At 42.1% G+C, this 18451-nt stretch overlaps 1 protein-coding gene across 8 annotated transcripts; it reads right to left on the reverse strand.

Moving 5' to 3' along the window:
• Positions 1 to 448: 448 nt before the first annotated feature.
• On the reverse strand, positions 449 to 16755 carry ddx4 (DEAD (Asp-Glu-Ala-Asp) box polypeptide 4). Of its 8 annotated transcripts, none has more exons than XM_072714828.1 (24): positions 16676 to 16755; positions 15450 to 15492; positions 15312 to 15342; positions 13310 to 13369; positions 12961 to 13023; positions 12787 to 12837; positions 12302 to 12379; positions 11606 to 11669; positions 11363 to 11430; positions 9230 to 9256; positions 9062 to 9118; positions 8547 to 8600; positions 8416 to 8457; positions 8285 to 8326; positions 7439 to 7581; positions 6992 to 7144; positions 6266 to 6420; positions 5952 to 6081; positions 5541 to 5707; positions 5217 to 5362; positions 4481 to 4580; positions 1708 to 1978; positions 1496 to 1603; positions 449 to 1010 (listed from the first exon to the last, which is right to left on the reverse strand). In XM_072714828.1, the coding sequence occupies exons 2-24, from the start codon at positions 15474 to 15476 to the stop codon at positions 921 to 923; spliced, it is 2127 nt and encodes a 708-aa protein (XP_072570929.1). In that variant the 5' UTR covers positions 15477 to 15492; positions 16676 to 16755; the 3' UTR covers positions 449 to 920. The 8 variants fall into 8 exon arrangements, with proteins under 8 accessions (XP_072570929.1, XP_072570928.1, XP_072570932.1 ...); XM_072714827.1 differs by having other exon boundaries at positions 16594 to 16746; XM_072714831.1 differs by lacking the exon at positions 16676 to 16755 and adding an exon at positions 16238 to 16385 and having other exon boundaries at positions 15450 to 15487.
• Positions 16756 to 18451: the final 1696 nt, after the last annotated feature.

Here is an 18451-nt window from a genome sequence, read left to right on the forward strand (position 1 = left end):
AATCATCCAGGATACAACGCTGCCTCATTCCCTATAGCAGGGGTCTCCATCTCCAGTCCTGGAGAGCTACTATCCAGAAGTTTTCTATCCTACTTGCTTCTGATGAGTTGACACCTGTTCCTGGTATTTATCCAAAAGCAGGTGTGGCTCATCAGAAGTCAGGTTGGATAGAAAACCTACTGGATAGTAGCCCTCCAGGACCGGAGTTGGAGACCTCTGCCCTATACTATCTGCGCTATAGAATAAGCAACTTAAGACAAATATGAGTCGGTCACTGAACCTTAAACAATCACAGACATATAAAAAGGGTGGACTCCTTCCAGAAATAAGTACAATACCATCACCTTAAACTGACTCGCACAGTATCCGACTACCCCCATTCCCCATGGCCCTAAGCAATCCTAAAGCAAACCGTACAAGAAAAATCACAAGCTGCAATACAAGAAAATTCAAAATTCAAAAACTTAATTTTATTGCTGTCAGGACACTCTTACCCTAGGAAATGAGGCACATGCATCAAATTGCCACAGCAAAGTAAACATTCTGCCAAAACTACAAAAGAAAAAATCTAGGTAATATAAAGGCAGCTATGATCTCAAGTCTATGCAGTAATTTAAACATCCTAAAGTCTGCATTGCTATCTTGAAATCACAGCAATGATAAACATTACTAATAAACTGTGCTGGTAGTAGGGTCTTGAACAAAAGCACATCTACTTAATCAACACTTGTAACATCAGTTTGAAACCAAACTTTGGCAAATGGCCAGAGATACCCAAGTGCACTGAGTCAAGGTCAATATTGTCCAGCAACTGTGCACATAAGTTACATTTCTGAAAAATATGCTGTCCTGCATATTTTAAAGACAGGAATGAAAATAAGGGCGCAACTGCAAAAGCTGTCCCACAAAGCAAAGGGGACTCATTCCCATTCTTCGTCGTCGTCATTGGCAGTGGCTGCTGGGCTCTGGGTGATGGACTGCAGCTTCTCCTCCTTCTGAAACGAACCTCCCTAAAAGACAACAGCCAGTCAGGGCAGGGACTACAGTAGGATTAAGCAGAAAATACTTCACCAGCAGACCATTATAGCCTCTTCCCCACTTGTGTCTCAAACTCACAACACTTACCGGAATCTGAACAAGCATGGAAAGTGCTTAGCATACGTTTCCAGTTCTTATACAGTAACATTATGACACTTGCACGCAGTGTGCATAGTTAAGGACTTTTATTTGGCGGCGAGGACCTTTTCTGAAAAAGGGACCCCAGAAACGACAGGGTAGCCAAAAACAACAGATGGAAAATGTTGGAAAAAATGTTTCCAAAAAGACAATTGTTTTTACAGCAAACAAACCAGTGTACGATTCCAAAAATAAACTCCAGCATAAACACTCCCCCCACAAATTACAATGACTCCCAAACTGAAGTCTAATGTTCAGAAAAGTGTCTGTGAGGGATCAGCTGCCACCATTCAAGTACAAAGAGAAAAAGGTAACATACTTTGCGTGTATCGACAGAAGCGAAGACCTTCCCACGTGGATTAAAGCCAGTTGTCCCATGTGCGCTGAATGCTACGTCTTCCAGCCAAGATGGTACTTCCTGCTGGGCCTTAAACAGAAACATGCTCCATCCAATCATGTTGCAGCGGAACGTAAAACTGCCTGGGCCCAAAATTTAGAATGCATCTCTGGATAGGACAAGGTCCCACTTACCCCGGAGAGGACCTTCACCAGGGAGCGAGCCAGTGGGGTGTCGCACTCGGGGTCGAAGAATGACACCGCTCTGCCCGTGTTCCCACAGCGGCCTGTCCGGCCAATGCGGTGCACGTACTCGTCGATGTTAGTCGGGAGGTCAAAGTTGACCACGTGCTGGACGTGCTCAATGTCCAGACCCCGTGCGGCGACCGAAGTGGCCACCAGGACAGGACATTTCCCGGAGCGGAAGTCACCCAGGGCTTGTTCCCGCTCTCTCTGCTCCCGGTCACTGCGACAAAGACGTGACCAGCAGAGTAAGCACATACTAAGCTCTATGGCCACCGTCACATTAGGGGGTTTTGTGACCTGCTGATTTTTTAATCAGTCACCAACTCTGGCAATTTAGTAAACTGCTGATTGCGTAATTATGACACGACACAAAAAGTTTTCTGCCTCTGCTCTGTCTGGTTAGTGCTACTGAGGCTGAGTACTTGGCAGCAGGTGTTTCATTTTTAGGTAGTAAGCATGGTAGTAAGCATGCATGGTCAAAGCAGAATCTGGGAGGGAGCCCTGTCAGCTTCAGAGAAGGGGTCCTGTACATTCGCTATATGCATTTATGATGCAGTATGTTAATTTGTTGGGATGCGTTACCACTTTAAAACAATACGAAAAAATTATGGGTATTGCCCATCTCATGGTGAAGAAGTACTTCAGTAATAAAATGCATCAATGACATCACTACAAGTTATATTCTTGCTTTTTCATTAGTAATATCCCTGCGAAAATGCATAAAAATATATTCACCACTTGCTTCTTACACACGACTGACCTCCACCAGTCTAGTCAGGAAGTGATGTTTTGGCAAAAGAAAGATCAGCAAAATAAGTCAACACACAAAAACACAAGACAGAAAACGTGTCATGTAGGAATATCTCATCCACTAAGAAATGTCTGGTCAGAGCTACTAATGAAAATTCAATTCAAAGCTGAGGATTTAACTTTTTGGTTTTAGACAAATACTTTGAATCTTTCAATAAAATTTTGGGACATGATGAAAGGAACCGGAGCCGGGTTCGTCTATATTTGAGCCCTGCTTTTGTGGTACTTCAGGGCAGCATAATTTGCAGGTAACACTAGAACGGATATCTTTTGTAAAAGCATTTCCGTACTGCTTAGTCTGTTTATCATCTTCAAACACGGCTGCTTCCTCTGGATGCCCTGTTGCATTGTAAATGGCACACAGACACATCCAGGCATCAGATACGTTTTTAAAAATGCCACTAATTTAAAATATACATTCTTCAAAGCCAAACAAAAGATAGGCAAAGAAATCTAATAGTCAAAGATGGTTTACAGACTTACTATTGAAAATCTGGTACACATTCTGAAACCAAATTGCCAGCGACTAGTCCAGTATGACCAAAAGCATCAACTAGTAAAGCTATTAGTTGACTAGTCGATTGGGAAGCAAAATTCAAGAAACACGCCCAGTTGGAACCATGAGAAAACCCTGGTGTTTGAGAAATCTGCCAACTGCCAGAACTGCACACATGCCAGTCTGACGGATGACAGTAGAATGACTCGGACCATATCAGATTACTTTCTCCCATGAAGCGTTACTAATGTCAGGGATATGTTAAAACCTGTCAACCATGCTTGCATAGCAAGGGCGTTCCAGAGTTGTCAGTTTAAACTGACAGTGTCTGCAGCTGAATTCTGTAGCTCATCCACCTTTATTCGTGGCAGGTAGAGGTGGATGGTATAAACTATTTCTATACATACAGTATCTCACTCACTCACACACACACACACACACACACACACACACACACACACACACACACACACACACACACACACACACACACACACACACACACACACACACACACACACACACACACACACACAGCTGAACAGTCATGCAGGCTCAGGCTTTGTCACCACCAGCCTGCACCAGCATAATCCAGAAAATGTCAGAGTCCATGCTGCTTAAATGAAGTATTGGCTGACAGTGCTGGGCACATTTAAGAGGACTTGGTTTAAAATAAAATTAAAAAAAAATGGAACTTCCATCATAGGGAATTTGTTGATTTAAAAACAGACAAGCAGAAAAAGATAATCTGCAAATTATGTTGGGCAACAGTGGTTGCAACTTTTTCTATAACCTCAGAACAAAACATCCTGCTGTACTTGGTCAATTATTTGCAGTTTGCAGCTTGAATTTATCGATTTCATCATTTTTCAGAGATGGAACTTACTTAAGAACAGGTTTTGTATCATTTCTATTATTGCAGTTTGCGTTTCCACAATAAAGGTTCTTAAAATACCAGTGTACTGTGAAATATGTCCGGGTAATAGTTAAGAGTACAGTAACTGCTATGCAGTTCACAAACCAGTGCATTGCCCCTTCAGAAACACATTGTTGAAATTAAGAAAAACAAATATACAGCAATATATACACCGTTACCAGCAGTGCTGCAAATTATACAGTGATATAAATTTTGGGTTAAACTGCCCAGCCCTAATGGCAGGCATCCAATTTTGTCCTCAGAAACCCCCCCCCCCGACACCCTCCCCATGATTTCCCAGGGGAGAGCCCACTGCTCACAGATCTTTCTGCAGTTTCTACTGGATTTAAAACGCCAATTTTAAACATTCACTGTCTGATACATCTAGGAGTCCTGTACAGCACGGTGCTCATAAAACTTTCGTGTGGGGCGCTGTGTTAATGCCAGTAGGACAGGGGACCATGCCAGTGGCAGCCAGAAGCCTGGCACGATACACTTACCCATGAATGCTTGTAGTTGATATGTTCTCCTGACACAGAAATGTTGCGATAAAATCCGCTTTTCTCTTCGTCTCTACAAACACCATTGTGCGCTCTGTGCCTAATTTAAAAAAAACACATTTTTGCCACAACAGAAACCCAAGGCAACCCCACAGCAGTAAGGAATACACCCTCTCTCTTCATAACTAGACCTAACAAAGCAAATAATGGATTTTACCATTTTAGCACCAGAGATATGGTTGCTTGAAGTTATGACTTCAGTCCACGGCTGCGAGACATTTTCAAAGTACTGACAGAATTTTCATCTTATATCCTTATTTTGGGTGTTAAAATTAGGACTGCCAAAGTCTTCTAATGAACACAGTGGAGTGAAAAGCTTGTCATGGCTGCTTTATCTGATCCATAGAACACTGATATAGGTGTAATTTTCTTTTCATTTTTAGACTGATGTATGGAAAAATTACATTTCTATACTGAATAGTAGTACATTTGCCAACAGGGAAGGAAACATAATACTTGCACTTCACTTTGACCATAATGTTTCAATAGAAGTGTTTGCGAAACCTGAAATGCTTCCAACTTAGAACTAAACATTTCACTCACTACTGCCCAACACTACCAGCTGCTGTTTTATCAGAGGAGCAAAAGAATTTCTGAGAGCTTGGTCTTTTTAATCCAGGGGGCGTTATTTTTCAGACACACGTAAGGACAGAAGCCTATGGAGAGGAATGAGTACCGGTTGTGTTCAGCAGCTCCACAAGCTGATCCCTCTTAGAGAATTGGGAGACCTGAATTAGGTTCTGCTCCACATCACTGCAGGCACCACCGACTTGCCCAACGGCCAGGAAGAGGTAGTCAACCTTAAGGAAGTCGGCAGCAAGCCTACAGGAGAAGAAACAGTCTTGAGGGCATTCCTTTCCCCTGCCGGGAGTAACCCCCCCCACCCCCGATGCAGGAACTCAAGCACTGCTGAACACGATATTGTACACGCAAGTCTGGGATATCATGTTAAGTTGTATGTTAATTCCCTTCCCCCTCCCCCCCACGGCCACAATTGTACTTCTGGATGTCATCAGGAAAGGTGGCGCTGAACATGAGGGTCTGCCGCTGCTCTTTGGGGGGCATGCCAGGGGAGGACACCAGCCGGCGCATGTCTGGCTCGAATCCCATGTCCAGCATGCGATCGGCCTCATCCAGCACCAAGTAGCGAATCTTGCTCAGTCCCACCTGAGAAGGTCACATCCCCAGAAGCTCAAATCACTATTACTCACAAAGGCAAAATGCATAAAGCCGATCATATTTCCAACAAGCTTGTCTTTAAAACTGGATCTCTGTTTATATGGATCCTTCCGGAGCTGACAACTGCATAAAACTGCATCAAAAACCTATGCTGTACTATTCAGGAACAAAAAGAGGGATTGGATCTACCAAGCTGCTATCCAATTATTTGGTTCATCCATCAGTTTAGTACCTTTCCTTTGCCAATAATGTCCAGCAAGCGGCCAGGAGTGCCACACAGCACATTGCAGCCACGGAGAACCTCGCGTATGGTGTAGCCTGTGCTGATGCCCCCATAGACGACGACAGGCCGCACGCATGTCCTGTGATGAAATCAGCGCAAAACACAGCAACTTCTGCTTAAGAAACAGGCTTGCTTCAGACGTCCTCTCAGGACAGTCGGCACCAAAAAATGCTTAACAGACTGAAATCAGGCTCAACTATATCTAGGACTTTAAAATGAAAAGATGATTTATGTAGCTGTGGAGGGGGCAGTTGAAGAAATACCCATAGGCAAACTTTCTAGCCTCCAAATAGATCTGGTTGATGAGCTCTCTGGTTGGGGCCACGATGATGACCTCAGGCTCCTGGATCTCGCTGAAGCGGCTGGCTGCCACCCCGTCTGTCATCAGCTGCTGGAGTATGGGCAGCAGGAAGGCAGCCTAGTGTGGAGAAGGTGTTTAGAAGGTTCCAGATGCATCGGGACCAGATCAGGACCTGGGGGCCCACTCTTCCCTGTCCAAGCCGTTACGACAGAAATCCATGCAATACTCCGCCTGATATTCCTTACAATGTTACCATTTAATGTTGCTCATTATTTGTTACAATTTAAGTGTGTATATATATATCTAATCTAAATGTCTGTTCAACTACTGCAAACCTGCAATCTCCTTTCAGGATTAACAAAGGATCTATGCACCCAAGCAAGGCTCTTTAAGCTCCTGTCAAAAACAGCTCTCATGTGGGTGAGAGCAAGATACCTTAAGCTTGCACTTCCCGAGTTACGGTATATCACTTTCACAACCAATGATTAAGAGCATCTGCAACATTTCTGAATATATATTTATCATCATCAGGGTAGGGAGCATTCCCTCCCACTTTAGGGAGGCAGCCCGTCAATGTTCATCCAGAACGCCAAGTCACTGGAAAACAATGGAGCGCAGCCATAATGGTCCCAAGTGGGGGCAGTGACCAACCCAAGCCTGGACACACTGAATTCTTCCTCTAACTCACCGTCTTCCCAGAACCGGTTTGCGCACATGCCATTAAGTCACGTCCCGCCTTGGCGATAGGGATGCCGTACTTCTGGACCGGCGTGGGCTTCACGTAGCCCGATTTCATGACGTTCCTGCTCAATGACTCGCAGAGCGCGGCCTCTTCAAATGACTGTCACAGTGATTCAAGCACAAGTTTCAAGCGGAGCAACTGCACTCAAAACAAGCCACAAAATTTACTGGTACAGAAATGAACGTAATAAACAGAAAAAAGTCATTCCAAAGTAATTCAGTGGTCAAACTGTAAATTATGCAATTCAAGTCATATCAGTGACCAAATGCCTGTGGTCTGGACCAGGGTGAGTAATTGGAAGACAAATGGCAATATATTATTGGAAAAAAGCCGCATTTAAAGGTAAGGTAATAACATTTTAAAAGGCTGCCCAACCTCCACAAGAGCACTTACCACAATGGCCGGTGGTGGGTTGTGCCCGCTGACCTCCACCAGGATGTCATCATACTTGTCAAAGTTGATACCCGTTTCATAGTGGGCAAAAATAGAGCTCTCCTCTTCAGGAGGGGGAGGAGGTACATAAATAACCTTTGGACCTGATAGACAAGGTGAGTCGACAAAACTGGATTAGGAGAGACAGCATATAATTTATCCCAAGAAACAGAGTTCCAGCAATCAAACCACAGTTAGTGGCCTAATGGTTAGGGAGGTGCACTTGTAATTGAAAGATTGCCAATTCGAATCCCCGAACCAGCAAAGTAACACTGCGGTACCCTGAGCAAGGTACCGTCCCCAAGCACTGCTCCCCGGGCGCTGAATTAGCTGCCTCCTATGTCACTATATCACATATGGGTTAAATGTACATTTCATTGTTGTGCACTGTGTGCTGTGGTGTGTCAACAATGACCACCGATCACCAAAATACACTGGCATACGAAATCCATCCATAATTCCAAACCACTTATGACCAGCAGGATCATGGGAAGAATGCAGCAGGCCTGGAACCTATGCCAGGCAGCACAGGGAGGGCAGGGAGTTTACAGGCCCATTCAGATGCCAGTCCATGGCACACACACTTGCATGCACACACAAAGTTAGCTTAAACAAAGTTAGCTTAAATGCAAATATTTGCACCATGGCTCCACCCAACATGGGGAGAAAGCTTCACAGCCCAGACAGTGGGGGAGCAGGATTTAAGCTCCTAACACCAGAGGGATAAGCAAACAGTGCTACCCACTGAGTGACCTTATCACCGCCTATATCCCAATCCACTTCCAGAAAACAGTACTTGTTACGCACCTGCATTTTCCCCATCCTGTGGGCCTTTACTTTCTGAGGAATCTACATGGGGAGGGTGAGGGGATGTTAGGTAAAAAAGCAAATATTAAAAATATTTTTTTAAAAAAGACCAATGACAAACCAAACAGAACCTTTTGCATCAGAAAACACTTCCTCATCTCTTCCTCGATATCCTAGATGGGAAGGGAAAAAAAAAAGTTGTGGTAAAGGAAGTTGGGGAGAGAGAACAGAGGGTGAGTGCGAAAGAGAGAAAGAGACTGACCTCCCCCTCCAGATCTCCCTCTACTGCCTCTTCCTCCACCCTCAAAGGAGCCCCCTGTGATGAGCAACATTTCCCGTCAGCATCCCTTCCAAGTAAAGCAGCCTGCACAAGCTCAGCGCGTGACATATGGTGAAGCACGGCCCTCACAACCGTGAGCAGAGTTCCCAGGAATTTGGATTGTGCTAATTTTGAAATGAAACCAATTTTGCAGTTCGCTTAAGTATAGGTACATTACAATGCTTTCATTTTCACGTGTCCCATCTTGCCACCTTTGAGGAAAACAGAGAAGCTTGTGATTCAAACACAGTGTTGGCCATTTATCCAGTACCTGGGGCATTTCTCGGGCAATTAAGGGCCAAACAGAGATGTGACCGAAACTGGCGACGTTCCAATTACAGGGCCCGACTTAAAACTGCGTAAACATTTGAAACGAAGTACAGTGCTGGTCAATGGTTCATGCATATATTCTAAGGTTAGCCAACACATGGGGAGGGCAGTGTGTTACAAATACAAACCCTGACGGAAACCGCCCCGACCTCTGCCACCGCGCCCTCCAGAGTCACTTCTGAACCCTGTGCATGATAAAAGCAAACAAATGAAATGTTTGTCTCCAATACAAGTAGGTTCTTTGGCCAGAAATCATAAAATGCACGATTTGTAATAGTAGCGAAAGCAACACATACCATCTTCATTCCCAAAATCCCCCGTTCCTGTTTAGAAACACAAACAGATAAATGTAGCAATATTCAACCCAGACTATCCTTTGCCTTTCACAAGACTAAAAGCTTTGATAGCTTTTGAAACTGTACTTCCTGTACAAAATTATACAATAACCCTAGGGTTTAATTTTACAATTTTATATTTAGACAATCACAAATAATATGACAGCAAACGTTAAAAAATAGTCTAAATTTGATTAAAACTGAAGGACACACAGCAGTACCCTGGTTATGAACGAGATTCGTTCTCTATGCATCTTTAAGCTGAATTTGTAGGCAAGTCGGAATAAAGTACAATTATACAGTGATAATCGTAACTACATAGAGTACTATACAGGGTTCCCCCTGGAGTTTGATTTCAATTCTTCACTTTTCTTTGTATTTTTGCTTCTACTAATCAAATTCTTCACTTTTTTTCAGCATCTGTTTTTTTTTGTCACTCTCTCGCCGCTTCTTAATAAATTAATCATTAAACTCACTGAATATACATCTCTTCTGACAATCACAGTGTGATTGGTCAACTAACGGCATGGGCGAGTGACGAGTCTACTTGATAAGGTTGGGAGAATCGTGAATACTGTGTAAAAATTTGCGTGCCGGCGTGCTGAAAACATGTTGTATAGTACGCATTTCGGAAATTATGTTCCAATCATTCATTCATTCATTCATTCATTCATACATATATAAAAGGTAAGCTAATACTTTCCCAGTGTTTCATAGTACCTTTGAGAGGGACATTCTAAAACGCTTAATGTGAAAACGCTTCATGTGGTTTAATGTACCAAAATAGCGACCAATAATCACCAAATTTCGCACACACACATCCGGTCGTCATAAAGACTTTCACCTGACAAAAAATCAAAACCGAAATACAAGGAATATGGATTTTATTTTACGTTAAGCGTTTTCCCCTCCATTGACGCCCATTATAAGGAAAAGGCTTAATGTAACTTAAAGTACCAAGACAGCCAACAAAAATCACCAAATTTCTCACACATATATCTGGTCATAAACACTTTCACCTGTCAAAAAAATATAAACCGAAATACAAGGAATATGGACTTTATTTTACATTAAGCCTTTTCCTTATAATGGGTGTCAATGGAGGGGAAAACGCTTAACGTAGTGTAAAGTCCTTATTCTTAGCATTTCGGTTTAGATTTCTTGTCAGGTGAAAGTGTTTATGACCAGATATATGTGTGAGAAATATAGTAATTTTTGGTGGCTGTCTTGGTACTTTTCCTTATAATGGGTGTCAATGGAGGGGAAAACGCTTAACGTAAAATAAAGTCCATATTCCTTGTATTTCGGTTTAGATTTTTTGTCAGGTGAAAGTCTTTATGACCAGATGTGTGTGTGCGAAATTTGGTGATTATTGGTCGCTATTTTGGTACATTAAACCACATTACGCGTTTTCACATTAAGCGTTTTAGAATGTCCCCACACCGATCGATAACATTTGCTACTTTTAGAACGGCCCATGCTCATTTGACATGGATGATCGACGATCGTGTGTCCGGGGCACCGGGACAGTTTTGATTAGGCGCTACGGGTGCTACGGTTGAAAATTGGGGAAAAATTAAATTCGACTTTTCAAAAATTCAAAATTCGTCATTTGAAAATTGAATTCGCCAGAGTAACGATTTGATGCCGTTTTTCTTCGCCACCATGGGTTCCGTTTTCGTCAATGACGAGAGTGACGAGCGGCAGCGGGAACCCTGACTATACCACAGGCTGACAAGCCACTGAAGCTCCTTCATGCAATATTTTCACAAGTGACAGAGAAATGTGTGATTTCGTTATTACAAACCAATGCATTTCACCCATTTCACAGTTCTACCAAATGACAAGGTTTTGAGCACGTACAGCACAAAGTCAGGCATGCAGCCGTATAGACAAGTAAGCTTAAGTGCCCATTTCTGCATTGCATGACATCCTATTTGAGGCTTCAGGTGGGAAGCCTCTGGCCAGTCAGAAATCGGTAATTATTTAACTGCCTGGGAGAGCTGAAAACAAGGCCTGGATTTGGAACCAAGTGCCAGATTTGAAGAGCCCTGCTGTATATCGCATCGACTTCACGTGCAACCTCAAAATTACCTGAGGGGGCGCTGCTGAACCCTCCTCTGCTGAACCCTCCTCTGCTGCCACCACGTGACCCCCCACCTCCGGCAGAGCACAACAACAAAACACACAGATGACTAAGGCTTCCATCAATTTACTACACTGCAGGCTCATTTTACAAGTTGAAAGCTATGCATTAGGACTTAATTGATGCCAGTAAAAACCATCGCTGCCTACGAAAGGAGGAAGACGAAAATTAAACTGGGGCTGGAGAACTTGCCTCGACCTCTGGCTCTTCCCCCATATCCACCTGGAGCACCACCCCAGGAGCTGTCCTCATTACCTGAGGAGCGACACTGAGGTTCACATCAGAAGCCAAAAGGAGCAAAATAACATGAAAGAGGCACGCTTGTCATTTCGCCACAACAATCATCTGGCCCTGGATCCTAGTAGCATTCCTGCCACGCACCAATAAACATTTGAGAGGCTGATTACAGGAAACCACGTGACCTGCACCAGACAGGTTACGCTGGCTGACTCATTATTCCATATCTACATCACCATCTTTTTAACAGGAACCCAATTACAGGAATAGCACCATTATTAGGTTCCAGCACTTCAACTCCCTTAAGACGGCAAAGCCAGGTCACAGTAAACTGGATGTCTGGGAAATTGGGGTGTGTGTTTAAGTGCTTACTGCTGGTGTAAATTCCTACCTTTATGTTTTGGCACCTGGTTTGAAATCATTTCATATGCCACTAGTCAACTAACAGACTTTCAGTTTGCAAAAGTAGAAATCCCACAAATCTTTCCATAAAAATACATCTATGAACTATTATAGCTACTTAAAAAGTAACCCTTAATGTTAGCACATGACTGCAAATTTAATCATTTAAAACACACTGGATGCAGAGTGTATAATACAACATGCGTGAATCTGCTGCAATAAGCGAATAAAACTATTACTGCACTTACTATTATTTTCACCATCTCCATCACAACTGTCCTCATTGTACACTTGAGGTCCTTTTCCTCCAAAAGATTTAGCATTATCTGAATCCAAATATTCCAGAAATGTAGGTTACCCATTACATTCATAGGTTAGCTCAGAGATAGACAGGAAAGCAAGATGAACATATGATCATAAACTCTAGGCTTTGTACACTGGCAGTTTTAAATCAATAATCAGTATAGAGAGAGAAGAGAAAGAGCCAGTAAAAATCCCAAAATGTATTAGTCCAATCAAGAAATAAAGCTTATTTCCACAATGGGAAAACATCATGTATACATAAGTTTAACACTTCAATTGCTTACATAACGAAGATTTTTTTATTATTATTTGGCTATGGGTACATCAGAAACAAATCCCTTTAATCAACTGAAAATCGTCCCAAAAACACTCAAATGTTAACTTTAACTAATGTTTCTTAGCAGTTATATTAAAAAAATTGAGAGACAACCTGAGGCACTGGAGCCCCTGTACCCTCCACCTCCTCCCCTCGAACCCCTACCTGTAAAAAAACAAAAGGGGGGGGGGGGGGAGGCTTTCAGCAAGTGATTCTGTACTTCTGAAATCCAGGGGCAACATGCTGTAAATAAAATATAATCCCCAGTTCATCCTAAAAGACCCTCACCACTGCCCCTTCCACTCCCGCCAAAGCTGCCTCCAGAACTGTTCCAAGAACTGCTTTCACTGTCTGAACACACAAGAGCAACATGTAAGAAAAAGAACAAACAACAACCTTGAGTGGAAGGTCTTACATTAAATAACCACACATTATAGAAAAACAGCAATGCCCGAGTAAGCACTTTGCCATTGGAACGCAAGTTTGTACATGATTCTTTTCAAAAGTCAAAATCCATGTTATCCACACGGGTTGTAGAGTTTGCATTCATCCACCAACAGCTGTACATCATCTCTTTGAAAATAAAGTATTCCACCGATACTGCAGACATGGATACACAAAAAGCACAATGACCCACCGTTAAGGCTCCCATGACTTTTACTCTGGTAATCACCACTGTTCCATGAGCTTATGGGAGCTGCAAGGGAATACGAAAGGGAAAAACATAAGGATCAGCTTTTAGGCAAACTCAGCTCACCTGCATCGCATTAAGTACTGAACTCTTGGCACTCCCAACCCAGTAACCTTAATAGGACAAGGTCTCAAATAAAGAGTCATAAGGGACATACGCTTGGATCCCAAATAAGATGAGCACCCAAGGTGGTACCATTCAATTAAAGTGCAGATCTTCATTGAAAAGTCTTCACACTCACATAGAGCAGGAGCCCTACAGATCACACAACGTCAGCTGTGTGTATTTACTTGCAAGCACCAAGCAGGTCCATGGTGCCCAATCCTTCATTTCACACCAAATGCTGCAAGCCCCCTTAACCCTCTGGAGTCAGCGATCCCGCTGGCGGGATCTGACAGAAATTTCGCCAAACCGTTTAAATAACACAGCGAGTTTTTGTCATATACACATTTAAAAAACACCCTCAGAAACCTTGGATGGTCTACTTTTCAAATATATATAGGCAGAAACTAAATATATTTGTACAGCTTCGTGATACGAACAGAAAGAACAAGAGTGACTGACTTAAGCGTCTGCGTCTCAAAGCAGCTCTGATCGGCCACCCACTTGCAAATCGCGCTATTCGCATGATAACATGATAAATCGACACTTAGTATTGGGTAAACAAATATGTGAATACGCCCATTGTGATTGAAATAAACAAGAGCACATGTCTGGGTAGTGTTTACACTGATCGGCTACAATATAGCACACGGATACGTCGCTGCCGCTGAAGCTTTGCGCCAGTGTTGCCACTTTCATCAGCGAAGCTCATACCTGTGTTCATGGCTCAGTGGGCTAAGCTTGTATGCCTGTAATTATACGGTCGCCAGTTCAAACCCAGCCTATTGAGAAAGTGAATAGCGATCTGCAGCTAAGAGCAGTACTATACGCCCCCGATGCAGGTAAAACAAAGAAAGGTGACATGGTTTACTTTTTTGGTGATTTAACCTAATTTTAAAAACTTTAATACTTCTGACAATGGAACTTTTGAAAAGAAGACAGATTATGGATTTAGTCAGTGTTTTTTTCATGATTCTACATAATGATTTCAGCGAGATATAAACTGAAATACACAAGAAAGATACGTGGTTGACAATGCCCTCGTCCCCAAAGCGTTAATAATAGTGAATTATTTTATTTCTGTTAACTCTGCATAGGCACTGCATCTTATTTATATGGTAACAATTTTTCATTTTTCATTCCATCTATCAATAAACTGTGAAAAGGATCTTATTGTTGCTACTTTTCTTGCATTTCAAACTACCTTTCCGAGGTTATGGGTGTGGGGTGCAGTGACATTCCAGACTGATGGGCCATTAACAGTATGCAAACTACTACAGGTGTGGGGACAACTATCTCATCAATATTCATTGTGCAGGCCACTGACTTTGAGGAAAAAGTGTGTCACTAAAGTAATCAAACCACATAAAATTTCAAAATATCTCTTACACCTATGTGTAGCCAACCCCTGTGTCTATAAGCTTCAGAGCTCAAAATTCTTGGCTAGAAATGACTATAATGTGATTTTTTACAATTTCTCAGCATGTCTGAAAACAGGTTTTTGGAAAGCATATGTTTAAAGTTGATTTTAACAAAAAATAGAATAAATATTCTAAGTGGTCTCAGATTATTGGTGCCGAGTTTGTGCTGAATAAAAGCAAATGTAACACTTTGGTATAAATGTTTTTTAGATAGGTGAAATATTTAAAATTGTCAAGGCATGTCAGACTACCCCGAAAGTGGCTGAGAGGCCTCAGACCCCAGGGGGTTAAAGTTTCCGAACAAGCACCCATGACAACCTGACTGGTGAAATAGGTGGGCAGTGAACTGCCTGATAGCAGCACTGGCTTCATTCAGACCTGACCTGAAGAGTCAAGGAATGGGAACGACTTAACTCTGCACCTACCATTATTTACAATGTTGCCTCCAGAAGTGTCCTGCAAGGAAAACAGGATCAAAGCATAAGAACTATGCATTTTCAATACAGTTGCGAACGTTTTGTTTTTTACAATATATATCAACGAGCTCAGACGCCTTTGCACACCTGGTTGTCTTCTTCCCAATCCTCCATGGTTTCACCAACTGTGCTGTGGGAAACAAGGATGAGTGTTAAGAGAAATATGTAATCTAAGATATCTAGAGGCTTTTTACAACCTCAAACAAACCTATTTAAATTTTGCTTAGCGGACAAAAATTCACACACGGAGCGGTTAAACCCACATCCATCACTCTAAATTAAAAAATGTTATACTAACTGTTAATAAATGTGAAACGTACTCGATTTACACGATGCCCGAGGCGCTGGTTTAGATAAAACCTTTGCACACCAAAATATCTAACCAGCACAAAGCGCAGAAACGCCGTGGTTCCGCTAACCTCCTCAAGGTCTGTTTTATAACTGGCAGCTATCTTGCAAAATTAAGCTTCCACCCACGGCCTGAACTCAAAGGAGTCCGGTAAATCAGCCAACGACCCACGGGACACTAGTTAGCCAAGCCGGCGCCTGGCCTGGTCCAACCACACCTCGGTAACAAACTAGGGCGAAAAGGAGGTATTTGAGCGGTAGGGCAACAAAAAGCAACTCAGACAAAAAGTGCACTCAGATCCAGTCTATATTACATTTATCAGCGGAAGGAGTTAGCGCAATTGCTTAGGAAGAAAGGCTACCAAGTGCTACATAGCAAGTATTCTGTTGTTAGTCAGTTGCTTTGACATACACAGAAACAAATTTTACATTGCTAATAAACTGACTTAATTGTTTCGTGAACAGCAGGCCCCTATTGGAGCACCAAAAATAACCATTAAGTAGTTACTGCTTAAATTTGAACATACGAGCAGATGCTACAGGAGTCCGAGCGGCAAGCAGTCCCCGTTAAGCAGACAGCTTCTGATGGCGGGCGCCTACACACTGACCGCACCCGGAAGCGCGAAAATCCTGCTTAGCGATTGGCGGGAACAAATGGCGGGAAGGGCGCCCGCGCCATGTTGGGGTGCAGACAAGCCGTCGCTATTTACTTTAGCTCGCCTTGGTGCGCATTTCCTGGCCATTTTATATTCAGAAATTATAACCACCTACTTAGTCATATACAGAGATCCCTACAAGGTTTGGTCTATGTCCACTAAAGCATACTCAGCAAGCTAATAACTAAATTATTAATGGAAAACCACAAAAATCTGAATCTACTCACATATCTGATGTGCGATCTGAAATAATACAATAGTAATTAAAGTAGTAATAATATAAAAACAAGCAAAAATAGCGGTTGCTACCATGCAGGGGTTTTATCAACTCAAGCCTGAAACCACAGCTCCTGAAAAACACGGCGCAGGCACACGGAAAGAAATGCCTCCAGAGAAATGACGCTGGGGGGCGCTTGTGAGCTCGATCATACTGGTTAACCGAGTCTTTACCAGAGTTTAGGCCACTTAAAATTAATAAATTGTTTTACATGACTCAAACTTCTAAAATATTGGTGAGTAGGGGATTTTATATTTAATATTTTTAGCAAAAAGACCATCGGCAACAGAGATATACTAAAACTAGAAAATTAAACTTTAATTTGTCAGTATCTCAACATTTTAAACTCTCAACAGTTCAAACAATTAAAAGAAAAGAGAAACCTTCAAAACAAATGCCTAGTCTAAGTGTTTAATGGTCTTGCCACAGAATGGCCCAATAAAAGCGTCCTCCTGACAATAGCAAAACAACAGCACTTCCATTGTTTCAAACAATAGAAGTGCTGTTGTTTGACCTCAATGAGGGTCACTATTATTGGACCACCCTACAAGAGACTACTTGCTCACAGTGCACAGGATATCAGGATTTGGCACATTGACGATATCTGACAGTTTTTGAGGTGAAAAAAACGGATTTTTTGAAAAATATTAAATATAAAAAAAATCGAAGCGGCACCAAAAAATTGAGGCGGGCGGCCATGTAAAACAATTTATTAATTTTAAGTGGCCTTAGCGAACGTTATAAATCACTGTTGGCGTTTAAACCATGAAACATAATACGCCAAATACTGCATTTTCCCCTTTATACATCTCCACACGGATTTTTTGTCTAGACACGGTAAAAATGTGTTTAGGTGGCATAAAAATACGCTTTTAAAAATCCGATACAGACATGCATTTTCATGCCGCCTCAACAGGGTACAAATGTACTTATTAAAAAGTCCTTTCACTTTAACATATACTTTTATATTTATATTCAAGAGCTAAGTGTTCAGTCAGCAATGCATATATTGGTTGCTACAAATGATATTTCAGCTTTTAATCAACCACTGAAGCTCAAAATTTATGAAAATTTCGACGTGGAGGTTAATTGCCTTGTATAATATGACAAAATTTTATGTCTGACTTGGAGCAAGTGAAGTAAAATGAGCAAAGTAGTCAGGGCCGAAGTGAGACTGAATTTCCGACCAGGGGATCATCAGAGCCCGGGATAGCCCCGTATAAAACCACGAACAATTGCACCATTATTATAGGTTTCATTAACATATCTGTTATCTAATGAACAGACGTCTTCAGTTACATGCTTTAATTTTGCTTTCGTATAATTCTTATCGGCACCTTTCACCGACATCATTAAAGCGTAGAACGGCTTTGACATTCATAAACGAATAATGAAGTTTCATTAAAGTGCGCATTAAATATACACTATATTGCCAAAAGAATTACGACACCCCTCCAAATCACTGAATGCAGGTGTTCAAATCGCTTCCATAGCCACAGGCGTACAAAAGCAAACACCTAGGCATGCAGACTGCTTCTACAAACATTTCCGAAAGAATGGGTCGCTCTCAGGAGCTCAGTAAAATTCAAGCGTGGTATTGTGATAGGTAGAGATGGCAATTTCGAGTCATCAAAACAATTTCGAAACATTCGAAACAAACAATGTTTCGAAACATTATAGTTGTGCACAGTCTGCTATAGCAAATACGGCAGAATAATCAGAATCGAGATAATTGCCAAGTACGTTCACACATACAAGGAATTTGCTTTGGTGGTTGGTGCCAGACATCGAGAGATGAGGTGGTTAAT

This window comes from Paramormyrops kingsleyae, chromosome 7 (assembly GCF_048594095.1).
Source record: "Paramormyrops kingsleyae isolate MSU_618 chromosome 7, PKINGS_0.4, whole genome shotgun sequence".
Lineage (NCBI taxonomy): Eukaryota > Metazoa > Chordata > Actinopteri > Osteoglossiformes > Mormyridae > Paramormyrops > Paramormyrops kingsleyae.